At 37.1% G+C, this 14,290-nt stretch overlaps 1 protein-coding gene across 1 annotated transcript; it reads left to right on the top strand.

Moving 5' to 3' along the window:
- The first annotated feature begins 94 nt into the window (after window positions 1-94).
- Window positions 95-1,442, top strand: LOC135121743 (ras-like protein rasG). Its single transcript, XM_064046023.1, has 5 exons — window positions 95-251; window positions 379-463; window positions 540-672; window positions 974-1,086; window positions 1,148-1,442. The coding sequence occupies exons 1-5, from the start codon at window positions 140-142 to the stop codon at window positions 1,371-1,373; spliced, it is 669 nt and encodes a 222-aa protein (XP_063902093.1). The 5' UTR covers window positions 95-139; the 3' UTR covers window positions 1,374-1,442.
- The last annotated feature ends 12,848 nt before the right edge of the window (window positions 1,443-14,290 follow it).

Below are 14,290 nucleotides of genomic sequence, written 5' to 3'. Positions count from 1 at the left end.
AAACCAATTGCGGAATGCCTTTTCAACTATTCGACGAGCAGTTTGGTATAAGCATGAAGCCAGTCGTTAAGGATTGTTGCTAGTGCTAGCTTTATCAAGCTTTTCTTAACTGCGTCTCCTTTTAATTCTGGTGTTTGGGATGTCGGAAAGTGTAAGGGTCGTAGTTGTGGGTCCAGGAGGGGTTGGAAAGTCGGCTATCACACTAAGTTTTGTACGAAAAGAGTTTCTTGTCGAATATGACCCCACTATAGGTTTTTCTTTTTTTTGTTGTATATACGCCGTTAAAGGGGTTTTTTTGTTCCACTGATGGAAGTTAACTCACAAATTATTAGTAACTTCCTAGCGGTTTAGTTTAATATACTTTAATAAAAAATGTAGAGGATTCCTATTCTAAGAGCGTGGAGGTTGATGGTAAGACGGTCGAGTTAGACATTACCGACACTGCCGGACAAGAAGAATTTAGGTATTCGTTATCTTTACTTTTTATTATTATTTGTAAGCTTAATATAGCCAAAATTTAAATTTATATTTTTATTAAGAGGTCTTTGGGGCGATAAGCACTTACAAGCTGGAGACGGTTTTCTTCTGGTGTGTTCCTGCGTTGATGCTTCAACATTATCGGACTTGGAGCCAATTCAAACACAAATAATTCGGATTAAAGAAAATTCAAAGGTTTATGTAAACACTTTTAAATATTATACTACCTTTCTCCATTAGAGGCGCCTTTATGCTAAATATCGCCAGGTGTTTTACAAACTTAATATAGGAATTTTTTTTAAGCAATAAATTTTTTTTGACTTGGATCTTTTGAAAAGATATACATATTAGCATTTTTTCGCCTTATGTAAGTATTTTTAAAAACTGTAAGGAGAATTTTTATTCACATTAAAAGCTTTCGGAGAGGTGTTTGCTCATGTTTAATTATTACAAATTTATACAGTCAATTTCTTATAGACATAAATACTTTTTTTAGGTCCCAATGGTGGTCTGCCTCAATAAAGTGGACCTTGAGGACTTAAGAGAAGTTTCCGAAGAGCAAGGAAGGGAGTTTGCTGAGAAAGCAGGGGCCCTTTACTTGGAAACTTCGTACTTTGCGTAGACTTTGTATCGCAACCAAAAACTTTACTGTGTTTTCAATTTTTTAAAGAGCGAAAACATTTCATAACATTGACGAGGCTTTTATCCAGCTGATTCGAGAAATATTGAAAAGCCGTACTAGCTGTGGTACTGCTGCTGAAGGCAAGAAAGTGGTGAGCACTGCTGCTTCTTCTGCGGAAAACAAGCAAGCTTCCGTTTCTCCTGAGTCTTCGGGAGCTGAAAAGCCCAGTCGCACCAAGAACCCGTCTAAGAAAAAAAAATGTATTATTTTGTGATGGCTTAGACATGCTTGCTTTCTATTAAGAAGCTTGTTTGTCTCTTTAATTTTCTCAAAATCTCAGTTTATTTTATAAAAACTGACTTTGATTATTAAAGTTTGCATAAAAATATAGGCTTATTATTAGTAAAGAGTAAGGCATGCACCTCCCTATTTTTTTAGTCGCCTTTAGAAATATAGGAAACCTAACGAACAGTTCTTATATACTCTTCTTTGTCTCTTCTTTAGGTTTTAATTTAGAAATAAGTATATATGTGTGCTATGTTGCTGCGCTTACCTTTGATGCTTGAATATTTGTGGTTAAAAAGCATACGTACTAATTTAAAGTATTAGTATTTATAGGGCCTTAACTTTTGACATATAAGCTTGAAGTAGGCTATAACATTAACGAAATAAAACGCTTTTAAATAAAATAATTTAAATAAATAAAAAACTTAAAGTAAAACAGCCATTATGCTACTAACAGCGTCAATTTTTCAATGTTTTTTTAAATGTGGTACTCATTCAGGCAAAAAAGTAAAGGAGTTTGGGTCCTTGCCCGAAGCAAAGGCTAAAAGAAGTCCTATAGTTGCACTGATTTCATAAATAAAATTTTTTTGGAGGTAAACGTAAGACGATACCAACGTCTTGAAGGTTGAAGATTTGGTATCGTACAAAGGATAAGTAAGGTCAGTTTTCCCTTAACTCATTTCGTAAAAGGATCTTTTCCTTTTGAAATGGTTGCAGTTCTTTAATATATTATAAAGGTAGTAAGGTATATATACAAAAAAAACTGGTGGGGATGTGAACAGTTCGAATATACAACAATTTTACTTTTTTAATATTACAAAACTTACGTCATAGATTTGTTTTTCATTTTTAAAAATATTAACATCAATTTAATTTGTATAATTTGGGTTAAAATTTGCTATAATTGCAATACACACATTTGTTAGTAAAAATTCTTTTATGTTCCCGACTTTGTTCAGGGCTTATACTTAACACTTGAAAGTCCCCAAAAAATAACAGTAAATTTCTATAATAGTCCCAACGCTCATTTTTTTATTAGTAAATCTGAGTGCACACGAATAATTGTCTCCAACAACAAAAAGATAAATTTAACTGCTTATATATCCAGCTGTTTACTTTACACCGAAGTGTACCTAAAGCTCAGCAAGTTTTTCTAAGGAGGATTCTTGCAACACGAAAAGTAATTTTATACCAACGCCACTTGATCTTTAGAAAGTAGGGAGTAGTAGGTAATAAGGGAACTTAGGCAAGTATTAGATTTAAAGTGGAATCATAGTAAGCGCTTAGCTGTCCTTGCATTATAACTGGGCTTAATAAAAGTGGAGTGACTTTTTAACGGATTATACATTAGTTTAGGAGGGTTTCGCTCATTAACCCCTTGTCATTTTCCATAAAAAAAAATTTTCGGAGGCTTTTCAGTGTAAAGGCCTATCACCTTATATATTGGGTTATTTTTAATTGTCCTTTAGCGTTAGTGTGATACTCTATGATCAAAGCGTCCTCCTCGAATTCAGCAACAGCAACGTCAAGTTAGGCGGGTGTCCTGAGTAAGGCGGAAGATGTAGAAAAGGTCATATCAAGAACCTCGAAGAATTTAGCCCAGAAAGTAAAAGTCCTGGAATATGTCCTTACTAACTTCTTTTCGCCGCCCGAATATAGCAGTACTGGCAGATTGTCCGATGAGAGTTTGTAAAGAATTTCTACTGCGTTGAAATTTGAATATTGTCAAAACGGCGATCTAATCCATCTGATACCCCTGCCTCACCGTGTGCTTTGGATACAGGGGCCCTAAGACGCGCAGTCCGCTCTCATCGGTGAAAGATTCGAGGATTCGGCTGTTTGGGTTATCGACACAGATTTTCCAGGCAAAGGTCTTGCATTAAGGCCCCCACACACAACAAATGAAGAATAATTTATCTATACCTGAGGTAATAAATGGCCTGCTGGTGGGCTTGTTAGCTGCAAGTACCGGCGTGGGCTCCTGCTTAAATAAACAGGAAACTCCAACCGCCTCAATGCTCGGCAGGGCTGGCAAAGATATCACAACACTGTATGCATGTTTCGTCGGGCCCAAACAACTGCGCTTCCACCGCTTCTGACAAGGCGGAATTGGCGGTTCGTAAAAGAAGTTCAGAAATTTAATGGAACGTTGGGAAGAAGAGTCTCACTAATTACACACAGATCAATTCTTTCGTGTTGCGTCAATTCCTGCAACTCTTGTTTCCTATGCAATATGCCATCTGCGTTCCAAAACAGTAGACAGACGATGTACTTGTGGACTAGAAACCATTGAAAACGAATTCCACACCGTTTCTAACATTGTTGACTGGCTTGTTATCGAAGTGTTGGTTGCTGTAGCCAGCAGTGTGCGCTTTACCGCAATTAGCATAATTGGCAGGACTATTTCATGATTTGGTGCACTGCGCACTCAATTGGTCATCGCCAACGTTTAACGCTTGGGGGGAGGGGACCTGACAACGGTAACACTGCTATCCGACTCAATCACTCTTTCGGAGCTTTTTCACCTTAACCTAAAGATAGAAACCGTCTTTAATTTCAACAGCTTTTGCCGATCAGGCCTCGGTATATGCACTAAAACTAGCGGTAAAGGTCGCTTTGTGCGTTTCTCATCGACGGCGTCCTTAGTGTGCGCCCTTGCCAAGAGGAGGGTAAGATGCCTTGCGTGCATAAGTCTCCTTCGACGGTTTGGACGTTGAGATCGCAATTGATTTCGCGAAGAACAAACTTTAAAGGCTCGCACTCCGTAGTTGGTAAGCGATAGGAGGTAACGCTTCATTACGCGTAAGCTTAGTGATGACTCGATACTTATTTACAGTTGCTGAAGAAATTTTTATTTCTTGACGTGTATCCCTAGACTTCGGACTGTTGTTGGCTAGCCATATGCTTCCACTTCCTTTTTAAGCATAGGACCGCAGGGGATCTTGTTATTTCGCCTAAGAGATGTAACCGCGGAAGTGGCTCGGAGTCGCTGAAAGTATTTCGGGCGTTGAGAAGTACTGCCCATCTCTAAATCAAAGCTATCTTTGTGCTCTCTACCAGGCATATCGTAGTCTTTGTTACTACTATTAAAAATAAAGTATTTAGTGATATTACTAATAATTTTACTATCAAGGTTGATATAATCAGTAAGGTTTATTGAAAAAGTGTTATTACTAAATTTATTACTACTACTACCACGTCCTTTTTTATTTTCTTATTATTTTTATTTTTACTATTATTAATGTTCTTGTTATTAGTGTCGTTTAGTGCCTTTTATTAAAAAAGCATTTCCTTCACTCACCTCTAAGACTTCTTTCCAGAGCTCGTTAAGTAATTTAAAGTATTAACGTTATTAATTATAATAGAAGAAATTTTCTATCGACTTTCTTCGTCGTTTAGTCTCTCCTTTTTTTTTTAATAGGAGACGTTTTTTTAAAATTCTGTTACTTCAATTTGGCCTTCAACTCTTTATATAGCTATTCAATAGTAGCTAATAAATTAGCATTTGTCCTTGAAAGTCGGAGCCCATTTTATTAAATAACAAACGAACAAACTCAACCAGCAGTACTTAGACCTTCAAAGTTAAAAGTGAAAAAAAAAGTAAAAAAATCCTGTTAGAGCTACTATAGATGTGAGGATGGCATTCCAGCTCATTCCTTTTTAACCCCTACTTTTACGGGCATTAGGATTCTTAATCGTGCGTTACATATTACCTTCATTAGTGTTTAAAGCTTTAAACGTGCTTGTCCAACCATTGTTTAAAATATAAGCAACTTTCCTTAAACCCTGTCATGCACATGATTAAAAATTTCAATATTTATAATTTTACATTTAATAGTTACTAGAACTACTGCAAGCAAGAAGTAATTGCCCAATTCAGTTTTCCGGAATTTTAAGAGGTGAAACAAATGTTTCGTATTCTCACACGGAACAATTTAAATATACACGAATTAAGTATTCTTTGTACCATAAAGGCTATAGACGACAAAGTAATAAGAAAAAATAAAGTTGTCCAGCACATCCTCTAAAAACCGATTAACATGTTAGTATTTAAGAAGAGATCAATTAACAAACACAAACAAAAATACAAGCAAAATTCATCTTAACAGAAAAATAGTAACTTAAACACTAATTTGAATAAACTTAAAGATATAAAAATATTAACCACAAAAACAGGAAGCAGCCGAATTTAAAAAGTAATAAAGATAACGGATCTATAAAGTAATAAGTTTAAAAAGAAAAGCAGGATTACAAGGGACATTAAGTCACAAAAAAACGACCAACCAGGATCCGACTTTTTCATTAATCAGAAAATCTACACAGGTATATACTTAAATTTTTAATTTTAATTAAACTATTATACTTAAAAAAAAATAGTCTAAAATTTAATAAACTACAAATTTGTCTGCATCGCCTGTAAACACCTCAGGTTTTTGGCGTACAGATTGACGCCACTTTCAAGAATTTAACTCTCCTTTAAAAAGATCAACCAGAGTTTTCCGGTTTGCTTTGTTCCGTAATGAGTTTTGTTTGGTCAAAGACATTTGCCTTCTCTGTTATCTTTATTTGTAAAATAAAACCCTAAGGGCATTTTTACCATTAAATTTACTCTTAAGTTTCCCTTAGCGTAGGCATTTTTAAAATCTAACCATAGCTGCTTAAGTTTATATAACGTGCTAAGTAAGAAGTCTAATATCTTCCTCAGATAATATTGGGTTGTTAATATATAAATTTAAACTGTATTTAACTTTTAAAAAACATATGTTCACTCTATAAGTTCTTTCGTTTTTAACTTTAGACGCCCAAGTAGTGTCAGTAAAGTCTTAGGCGCTTTGCTGGCTGATCTCCAAGAGGCCATAGGTCTACTACTTAGAGGTTACCTTTCCCGGTGGTAGTTTTTAGCGGTTTTCCATCACTCTAGATCAAAATGAGGGGAGCTCTAGCTAGATTTCTCTTCGCTAAACATTAGTCCTTCGAGACAATCAAAATACCTCTTCGGAAAAATGCACCAGAGGGCTCGTGCCCCAACCCTACTTCCAGGATGGGAAATTAGGTTAAGCTGTTTTTAAGTCTTAGTGAGTACCGACCGTAGTAGCTTGTGTTATAAATAAAACCATATCTTTTCCATTTTTCTTAACGTTCCCTTATTTTAGGTGGTGCGTTTTGTGTTACTTAGGCATATCGAAAGTTATCAAATGAATTATTACAAAGTTTTTTTTATTTACGATGAACCTATAATATACATCTTTCTTTTTAATTCTATGTAGTTCTCGAAACTAAAAGCCTGTGAAATATAAAATTTGATAAAATTACCTGCTTGGGACGCCCTTTTGAAGTTAAATTTGAAGCAAAAAACCCTTGAGGTTAATGGCGTCTAAAAAAGAAATAAAACTAAGACAAAAGAAGACCATAAGTGAAATTTAATAAACAGTAGAGCGCCCTATAAAAACTATAGAAAACATAAAGTTTAAGTTTAAGGATAAAATTGATTTTATAAGAGTAGAAATCTTTGCTATCGCACAGTTCTTCTTGTTCACTTATAATAATATAAAAAGTTCCTTTAGTAAATCTAAATTTATGACAGTTTGAGCGAGGAGTGCGGCGTCATAGTCTCAGGGACAGTTAACGAAAAATAAATAATTTTTAATAGAGATTCAATGACCGTTGAAAGTTAATATTTATTAGGTAGTTGATGAGGGGAGCATAATACTTTTTTTTAGACGTAAATGCGCTATTTAAGTAACAACAGGGTATGAACATCGCTACAGCCTACCTCAAAAACGCGTATGTTAATGTAGATAATTGTTTAGTGTTAAAGAAAGTAACCTAGAACACTACAAGGCGTTATATACTATTTAGTGAGCAGATAAGAAGGTTTTATGTTAAACTTAAATTGCTGACACGTAATTTCGTTTAGACTACCGAAAAGTGGCATAAGAAATTAGTAAAAAAGGTTTATGTATGTATGTGGAAAGGATAAAGGATTTTACAAACCTGCACTCTTCGGGAGGCAAGAAGGAATTACATACTTTCCTGTATAAGTTAAATTATTGGAATGTATACATTTTGAATTATGCGATAGTATTAAAGCCTCTAAGTAGGCTACTGAAGTTAAATGCCCAGTGTGTTTAGGGTTAGGAACAGCATTTACTTGGGAAAAGGTGTTAACTACTAGAGGACGAGGACTTAATTCTACATCCGCCACCGCTTAAATATATGTATACCGATAAATAAAACTATTTAGTCTCTCGCCCCCCAAGAACCCGTTAGCTAGGCGGCTCTTAAGAACAAGAAACTAACACCAATGTAGCCAGACCCCTTGCATTCCCGCCTTGTATTAACAGCACTGACTATATAAAACAGTCCAAGTTGTGGGTTAATGAGCCTATCACTTTAGCCATACTACATCAGTGACCCAGGAACGGGGCATAATCTTTTGCCATCACTTATTTCCAGAGCAATTACTTCGTTTGCTTTCTTCTTCGCTACTTGCACCTAATATTATGTTTTACTCTGGCAACTGAGCCAGGCTAACCCCTGTTTCATTACGGGTTAAAGGGTCCGCTTGATTACCTCTGAGAAGAGCTAATTTCTACAGGCAATGAGAGTATACCTCAAGTAAACGCTATCCTAAGAAAGCTCAGGGTTAATTAGCCTTTTATTTTAATAGTCAATACATTCAAAGGTTAATCCAAAAGAGCAATACGAGCCCCCTCAATGAACACAAAAGGCACCGGGCAGAAGGCATGGTACTGATAAAAAGGTACGCCCTTTGACGGAGGGAAGATAGCATCTGCCAAAGGACCTAAGCTACCACGTAGGTTTTACCAATTCTAAAAATGTATCTTTCGATACGAGGTTCTCATACCTCCTGGGACTTCCAGGGTAACTTGGAGCCCTGAGCTTAGAGTACACCGCAGAAAGGTACCATAAACACGGTTCGTTGAATTTTATTGCCATAATGGAGTCCAACTGTCAATTCTACTACTAGCCCATTATTTGCTAAGAATGAGAGTTAACAAGTCAGAGTTCTTCTAGGAATATCCGCCATGACACCGCCGAACAGTAGAGGGTGACATGAGCCATGGTAGATAAGCCTACATTTGTACGCCGTCCCACCTCTGGTTGACACTCAATCAGCAACACTAGATCGGAACCATCTGGAAGCCTCAAGGAATACCATTTACGGTAGACGCTATTTTTTATATAGGTTTGATCTTTTTCTAACCGCATTACGCTAAAGCCCAGGAAAAAGCAATCCTTGCTCCAATTAATGTACACTACTATTTAGCTAAAGCATCGACAATTGCTAACAGTCAAAAACCTCAAAAGAAGCCTAGTGCTACCCTTAGTAGCCCAACCTGCACAGCTGCGAAAAATGGATCTTCAAATTGATGGCTAACGCCTACATCGCTCTGATCGCAGTCAAATGGAGGGTATGGAGCATATCTCGTACTAAGATAAAAGGCATAAGAAGACATACTCGCGCATCGAGACAAGAGTTAACTAGCTCTTATCTCTTATACAGGTTTTAAACGCCTTAATTCGGTAAAAATGTCTTCCGAAGAGGATAAATACTGCTGTTTACCCAGTAAAAGAAAGAGGGCATATCACTCGCATGATATTTAATTCATTCTTCAACCCTTCTCTTAAGGGTTTTATAAAGCCGAAAGTCCTCTAATTTAGGTAGCTTTACCAAACGATATGAATACATCCTTAGCTTTCGTCCGCAACTATCGAGTATTTTATAAATGAATCTAATAATTAGATAACCTTAAGGAAACACCTGAAGACAGGTATTGACGAGAATGCAGGAAATAAGTTTATTCTGCTTGGGTATACACAGCTCATTTAGAACTCTTATCACTATAGTTTTTTACACTAACTAAAGATACTTTTCACTTTTAGCTAACTGAACTAAGCCAAGGAGCATTTTATAGTCTAATAGGTATACAACTCGAGCACACTACTATACAAAGAGTCAGAGAAAATTCAACTAGTTTAGCACCGTCTTAAATCTACCCCCAACAATGCTATTCGGAACCACTCATCCCTGTTAGCTTTCTTACAAGTGTATTAGTAGAGTTACAATTAGTGAACAACCTCGTTAAAGATCACTCAAGGGCCTATAAAGCCGTGGAACCTCTCCGAGGTGGGCCTTAACTCTGACCACTCTCATAGTTAACAAGGTAGCCCTATTCGGGGACCAGTGTTTTCCAAGTACATTGTCAGAGAGCTCCCGGTTCAACAATGAGGCTTTCTCAGCTAAATTTAGACTAAAATGTTCAATTTAAGCCTGTCACTTTAATGATACTTCAATGATAGCTGAGGAACGAAGCAATACGAGCACCCATCTAATCTCAGGTTTGGTAAACCCCTAATGATCAAACAGGTCCATTCGGTTCGTTCTTAACAAAAATAGTAAACAAATAGAAAAATAGACACTATAACCTATTTATTCGACTCATTTCTTCGGTCTCTTTAACGGCTGTTACAATAGTTTAGTTGTGATGGTACCTAGTTCTATTTTAGCTTGAAGCATTGAGCTCGCTTTCTTTAGCTACAGAAGATTATTCAAGCAAAGCTTTTCACTAAGGGCAGATACTGGGTTTTTTTCTTATTATACTAATAATCTGCATTTGAAATAGTAAGAAAGACTTTCAGCAGTATGGTAATATAGGCCAAGGAGCCATGTACCAAAGAGAAATCTCCCTATTTGCAATAAGGAAAACCTAAACAGCTATTAAACACTTTTTGTGATAAGTTTACGAGCTATTCGAGCTAAAAAAGTACACTGACTTAAGTTACTAGGAGAATCTAGCACTAGATATTTTCAATAAACCCATGGATTGTCGTCTTACTGGGGTAACCTCCTTTCAAACCAACCAACCCTCATAACTCTAGTAGCAGAGCATTGTTGTAGTGAAGACAAGAGTTTAACTTATATGAGAGAAATGGATCTGATCTTTTCTAATATTATTCTAAGATAACTTTGGTACCTCAAAAGTATGCTCACTAACTTCATCTCGAACTAACTAGGTAAATAAAGACACGCATCAGTAAATAATAATAATCATTCCAGGGTCTCCTCTCTAATGTAGAAGTCAGATTTAAAGTAGGACCCTAAACTAAAGGAGTAAGTAGTAGTATAGGTGATTTGTAAGAGTTTCCACGCAAGCCAAAATCAGTGCAAGTCTGAAACAAAGCTTTCATAACATAACCAAGTAGCATAATGTAACTTTACAGCTTCAAGAAAATATTGTCTACAGCGAGGTATAAAGAAGGGTTGATGAACCTAGGTCACTGAGTTCGGGTTTAACCAAGCCAAGAGAGTCCCTGTCATCGCTGAAAGCATGGAATAAGAGCCGCGTAAACTAACAGGTTCATTCACCTGGGAAAAGGATAAGATTTTTATGGTTGTTTGCCAAATGAGAAAGAATGTCAATAATACAAGCCTAATTGAAGAGGTTAGCAATCAAAGTAGAACATTATGAGCCTTAGGCGTAGCTATAACGTTATTCAGCTCTAGCTAAAAAGTGCTTCATTTATTCATACGCTAATTCTAATTAAACTAGTTTAAGACCTCTAGGTTGGTCGAACCAGTGTTGCCTGCAATCTAAATTTTCATGAAATTAGCTGTAGTTAAACTGCCGGCAACACTCTAGTGCAGTTGCTTTCCCAAACCGCCCTTCAATTAGGTAATCTATTTTTTATCTATTTTTAATCTAATTTCAATGAACTTCCAATTTTAATGTTAAGTTAAAAAAAACTTAATCAAGAGAACCAATGAAAGTTAATATATTATCAAAAAATAAGGAATTTAATCTGTCTAACTGTCCAATATTATTTTGGAAATATTAATATATTTTATATTTAAAATTACGTCCACTTAAAAAATAAGAGGAAAATGATGCTGACAAAGCGCTCTTTTTGCTGATCACCTCGCTACTCGTTGTGTGCCACCTGGTTATTTAGTTGCTGGTGGAGCGCCTTTTGAATCAAACTTCCTTGCTGATGCCGGGAAACCAACGGCTTGAGTCAGTCACCATACTCGAAATTCTAATTATTAATGCTTTACCAAGAGGAAAGGCACTTGGGCTCAACGGAATTACCAACGTGATACTAAAGCAATTACAATGGTGGGCGGTAGAAGGCCTATGCTGCCTCATCAACTCTATGATAGCTCTCGGGCGCCTGTCCATGGCGCTGGAAGACGGCAACTATTGTGATAATCCCGAAGACATTACGACCAGCAATCTACGACAAGCACATACAAGCCTATCAACCTCTTGTCAGTCGTTGGCAAAGTAGCTGAGACGGTCCTACTGTGTCGTTTAAAATCATTAGTTGACGCAAACCACGCCCTGCCAGAGTTCCAATTTGGTTTTCGACAAGGGCTCTCCACTACTTCAAAACTCTTCCGCTTGACAGAGTGTACGACCCGTGTCTTCAATTTAATTTAAGGAGGGTAACGGGGCGCCGTCTTTCTTGATGTCAAAAAATCTATTGACCGATTTCGGCACCTGGGCTCGTTTTACAAATTACGCGCTTTAGCCCTTCCTAGTATTCTTTTAAACTGTGATCGAATTTTACCTCAAGGGTCGCGTCTGTGATATACGGGTGAGCGATGCGCGCTCACCCCTAAGATCACTAAGCCGGAGCCCCATAAAGCTATCTTTTATCACCCCTACTCTTTGCACTGTATGTACACGACGTGGCACAGCCTGGCGACCCCCTCACGCGAATTGCCTTATATGCGGATGACACGGCGATATACTCTTCATCAAAGTCACCCGCCCTGTTGTGCCAGCATCTGCAGTACTACGTAGTGACGCTTGTCAACTGGTAACGTTTTAAAAAATTACTATTAATGCGAAAAAGAGCAAAGCCCTTTTTATTACAAAGAAGCACAGTACACTACCACCGTCGCTGATCTTTAAAAATAAGGTAATTCCTTGGTGTCCTCAAGCAAAATACCTGGGGGGTGTCGAGGTTAAGCTCTCGTGGCGGTCTCACGTAAACTATAACGCGGCGAAGGTTAAGATGGCGGTTCAAACTCTTTACCCTTTACTTTTTGCCTGAAGCAAACACTAGCTGCATATCAAACGACGCTTGTACTTGTGTATCGATCGATCATACGGGCCTACTGCCTGGGCCTACGACTCACCGGCGATAGACTCTTCGCATCAAGTGAGACCAAAAATATTTCTACGCCTCATGACGGGCGCACCGTGGTTTGTCCGCAACGACGCCTTACATCAAGACCTTTGGGTTGAGCCTCTGTATAACATTTTTTGACGCAATGCTATCGCCACCTACGATCGGCCCAATCAGCAAACCAATCGAATTACTGGCAGTTCAGTTCAACTACGAAATTTGGGCCGGCGCACGCTATTATCGACCGCGCAATGAACTTTGAATTTATAATATGGGTCGGGCGTAGAATTATTTTTAATATATATATATATTTTAGCTTGCTATAACACAGGCTTAAAGCTAATAATGAACGCTATCACCCTGTTGAGGGCTCGTAAAATTCGGTGTTTCCTTTTACGAGCCGATCGAGCACCAGGAAATATTATTTAAAAAAATAAAGATTAAGGGGTGAGTTCCTTCTTTCTGGTGAGGAGCTCATAGTCGGGGAAGCCTGGTTAGCCGTAGTACTGGCCAGTGTCTTCAGGTGGTTTCGGGCCCTGTGCCTAGACTTTTCTCCAGGTGGCAGTGGTTTTTTAGGGGTGTTTCACCACACTAGTCGATTGGCGGGAGTTCGGGACCGATATTATCCGCTCTTTCAATCCTTCGGGACAGTCATTATACCTTTCTATGGGGCGTACACTTGTGGCACTCGTGTCCCAAGCGACTTAAGGTCTGAAGAAGACTGCCGTAGTACTTAAGTGCATAAAAAAAAAAAATAAAGATTAGGAAGGGGCTATATATATATTTCGGCTCGAGCACTCCTCTTGCCGTTTTTGGATTGACCTGTGCTCCTTAAATTATTACCTCAGGTTTACGTTAAAATTTTGACCTATTCATATAGAGCTTTATTTAATATATATTTTTATATATGAAAACTTAAATTTCTTAAATCTATAATTACTGACTATTTATACCATAAACTTTACTACCATGAAGCGCCGCTCTGCAGACCCTGCCAGTCAGTGAGATTATTACTAACCTGTTGGCAGAGAATGCTGAACTTAGAAAAAAAAAAAAAAAAGAACTAGAGGCTTCAAAACAAAATTAACCCAAATGGGGTATGCAAGTTGCGACAAAGTAATTTCTATAAAACGTAAGGAACCTTTTGAGTCAAGTATTATAAAAAATGTGAATAAAAACAATCTTATTTACCCCTTTAACTTCTAGATGAATCTTGTTTTTATAAAGAGGAGCAGCGTTATGGTAGAGACCACTGCAGACTTAAAGTTAGTGGTATTAACCTTAGCGACAACACTAATTATATAAATAATAACACCTGTAACCACAGTAAAATAAACGAGTTTAAAAACTACGATAACAGTAGTGCTGATAATAATAACCTTTAGTAATAGTAAAGATTTTGACAAATACAAAACTATCTACTCTTATAATAACAGGCCTCATCAAGTCTTTGAAACCTTCCAGAGATAAATTAAGTAGTGGAGATAATTATGCTAGTTATGGTAACAATACCAATTGTGATACTAATATTACTAATAGGATTAATAATACAAAAACTAATATTGGCAACAGTACTGAAACCATAATATTTATTATAATAACTCCCCTATGAGCAACCAGCCTAAAATGAAAAGAATACCTCCGATTATAATAACAAACTAGCTTGGGAAATTGTTAAACAAAAAATTATCTACAACAAAATAGATATAAAAAGCGGCAAAGACCTAAGACACGGAATTCGTGTGAACG

This window comes from Zophobas morio, unplaced genomic scaffold, assembly GCF_036711695.1.
Source record: "Zophobas morio isolate AGI-343-1 ecotype UQ-CSIRO unplaced genomic scaffold, CSIRO_AGI_Zmor_V1 ptg000686l, whole genome shotgun sequence".
Classification (NCBI taxonomy): domain Eukaryota; kingdom Metazoa; phylum Arthropoda; class Insecta; order Coleoptera; family Tenebrionidae; genus Zophobas; species Zophobas morio.
Note: the sequence above shows the minus strand (reverse complement) of the source record. Positions and strands in the feature narration are given on the sequence as shown.

Excerpts from the sequence above, each read along its gene's own strand:
- LOC135121743 (XM_064046023.1), top strand. The coding sequence starts at position 140 with ATGTCGGAAAGTGTAAGGGTCGTAGTTGTGGGTCCAGGAGGGGTTGGA. Across the intron at positions 252-378 it reads CGAATATGACCCCACTATAG|AGGATTCCTATTCTAAGAGC; the intron begins GTTTTTCTTTTT and ends TAAAAAATGTAG. Across the intron at positions 673-973 it reads GGATTAAAGAAAATTCAAAG|GTCCCAATGGTGGTCTGCCT; the intron begins GTTTATGTAAAC and ends TACTTTTTTTAG.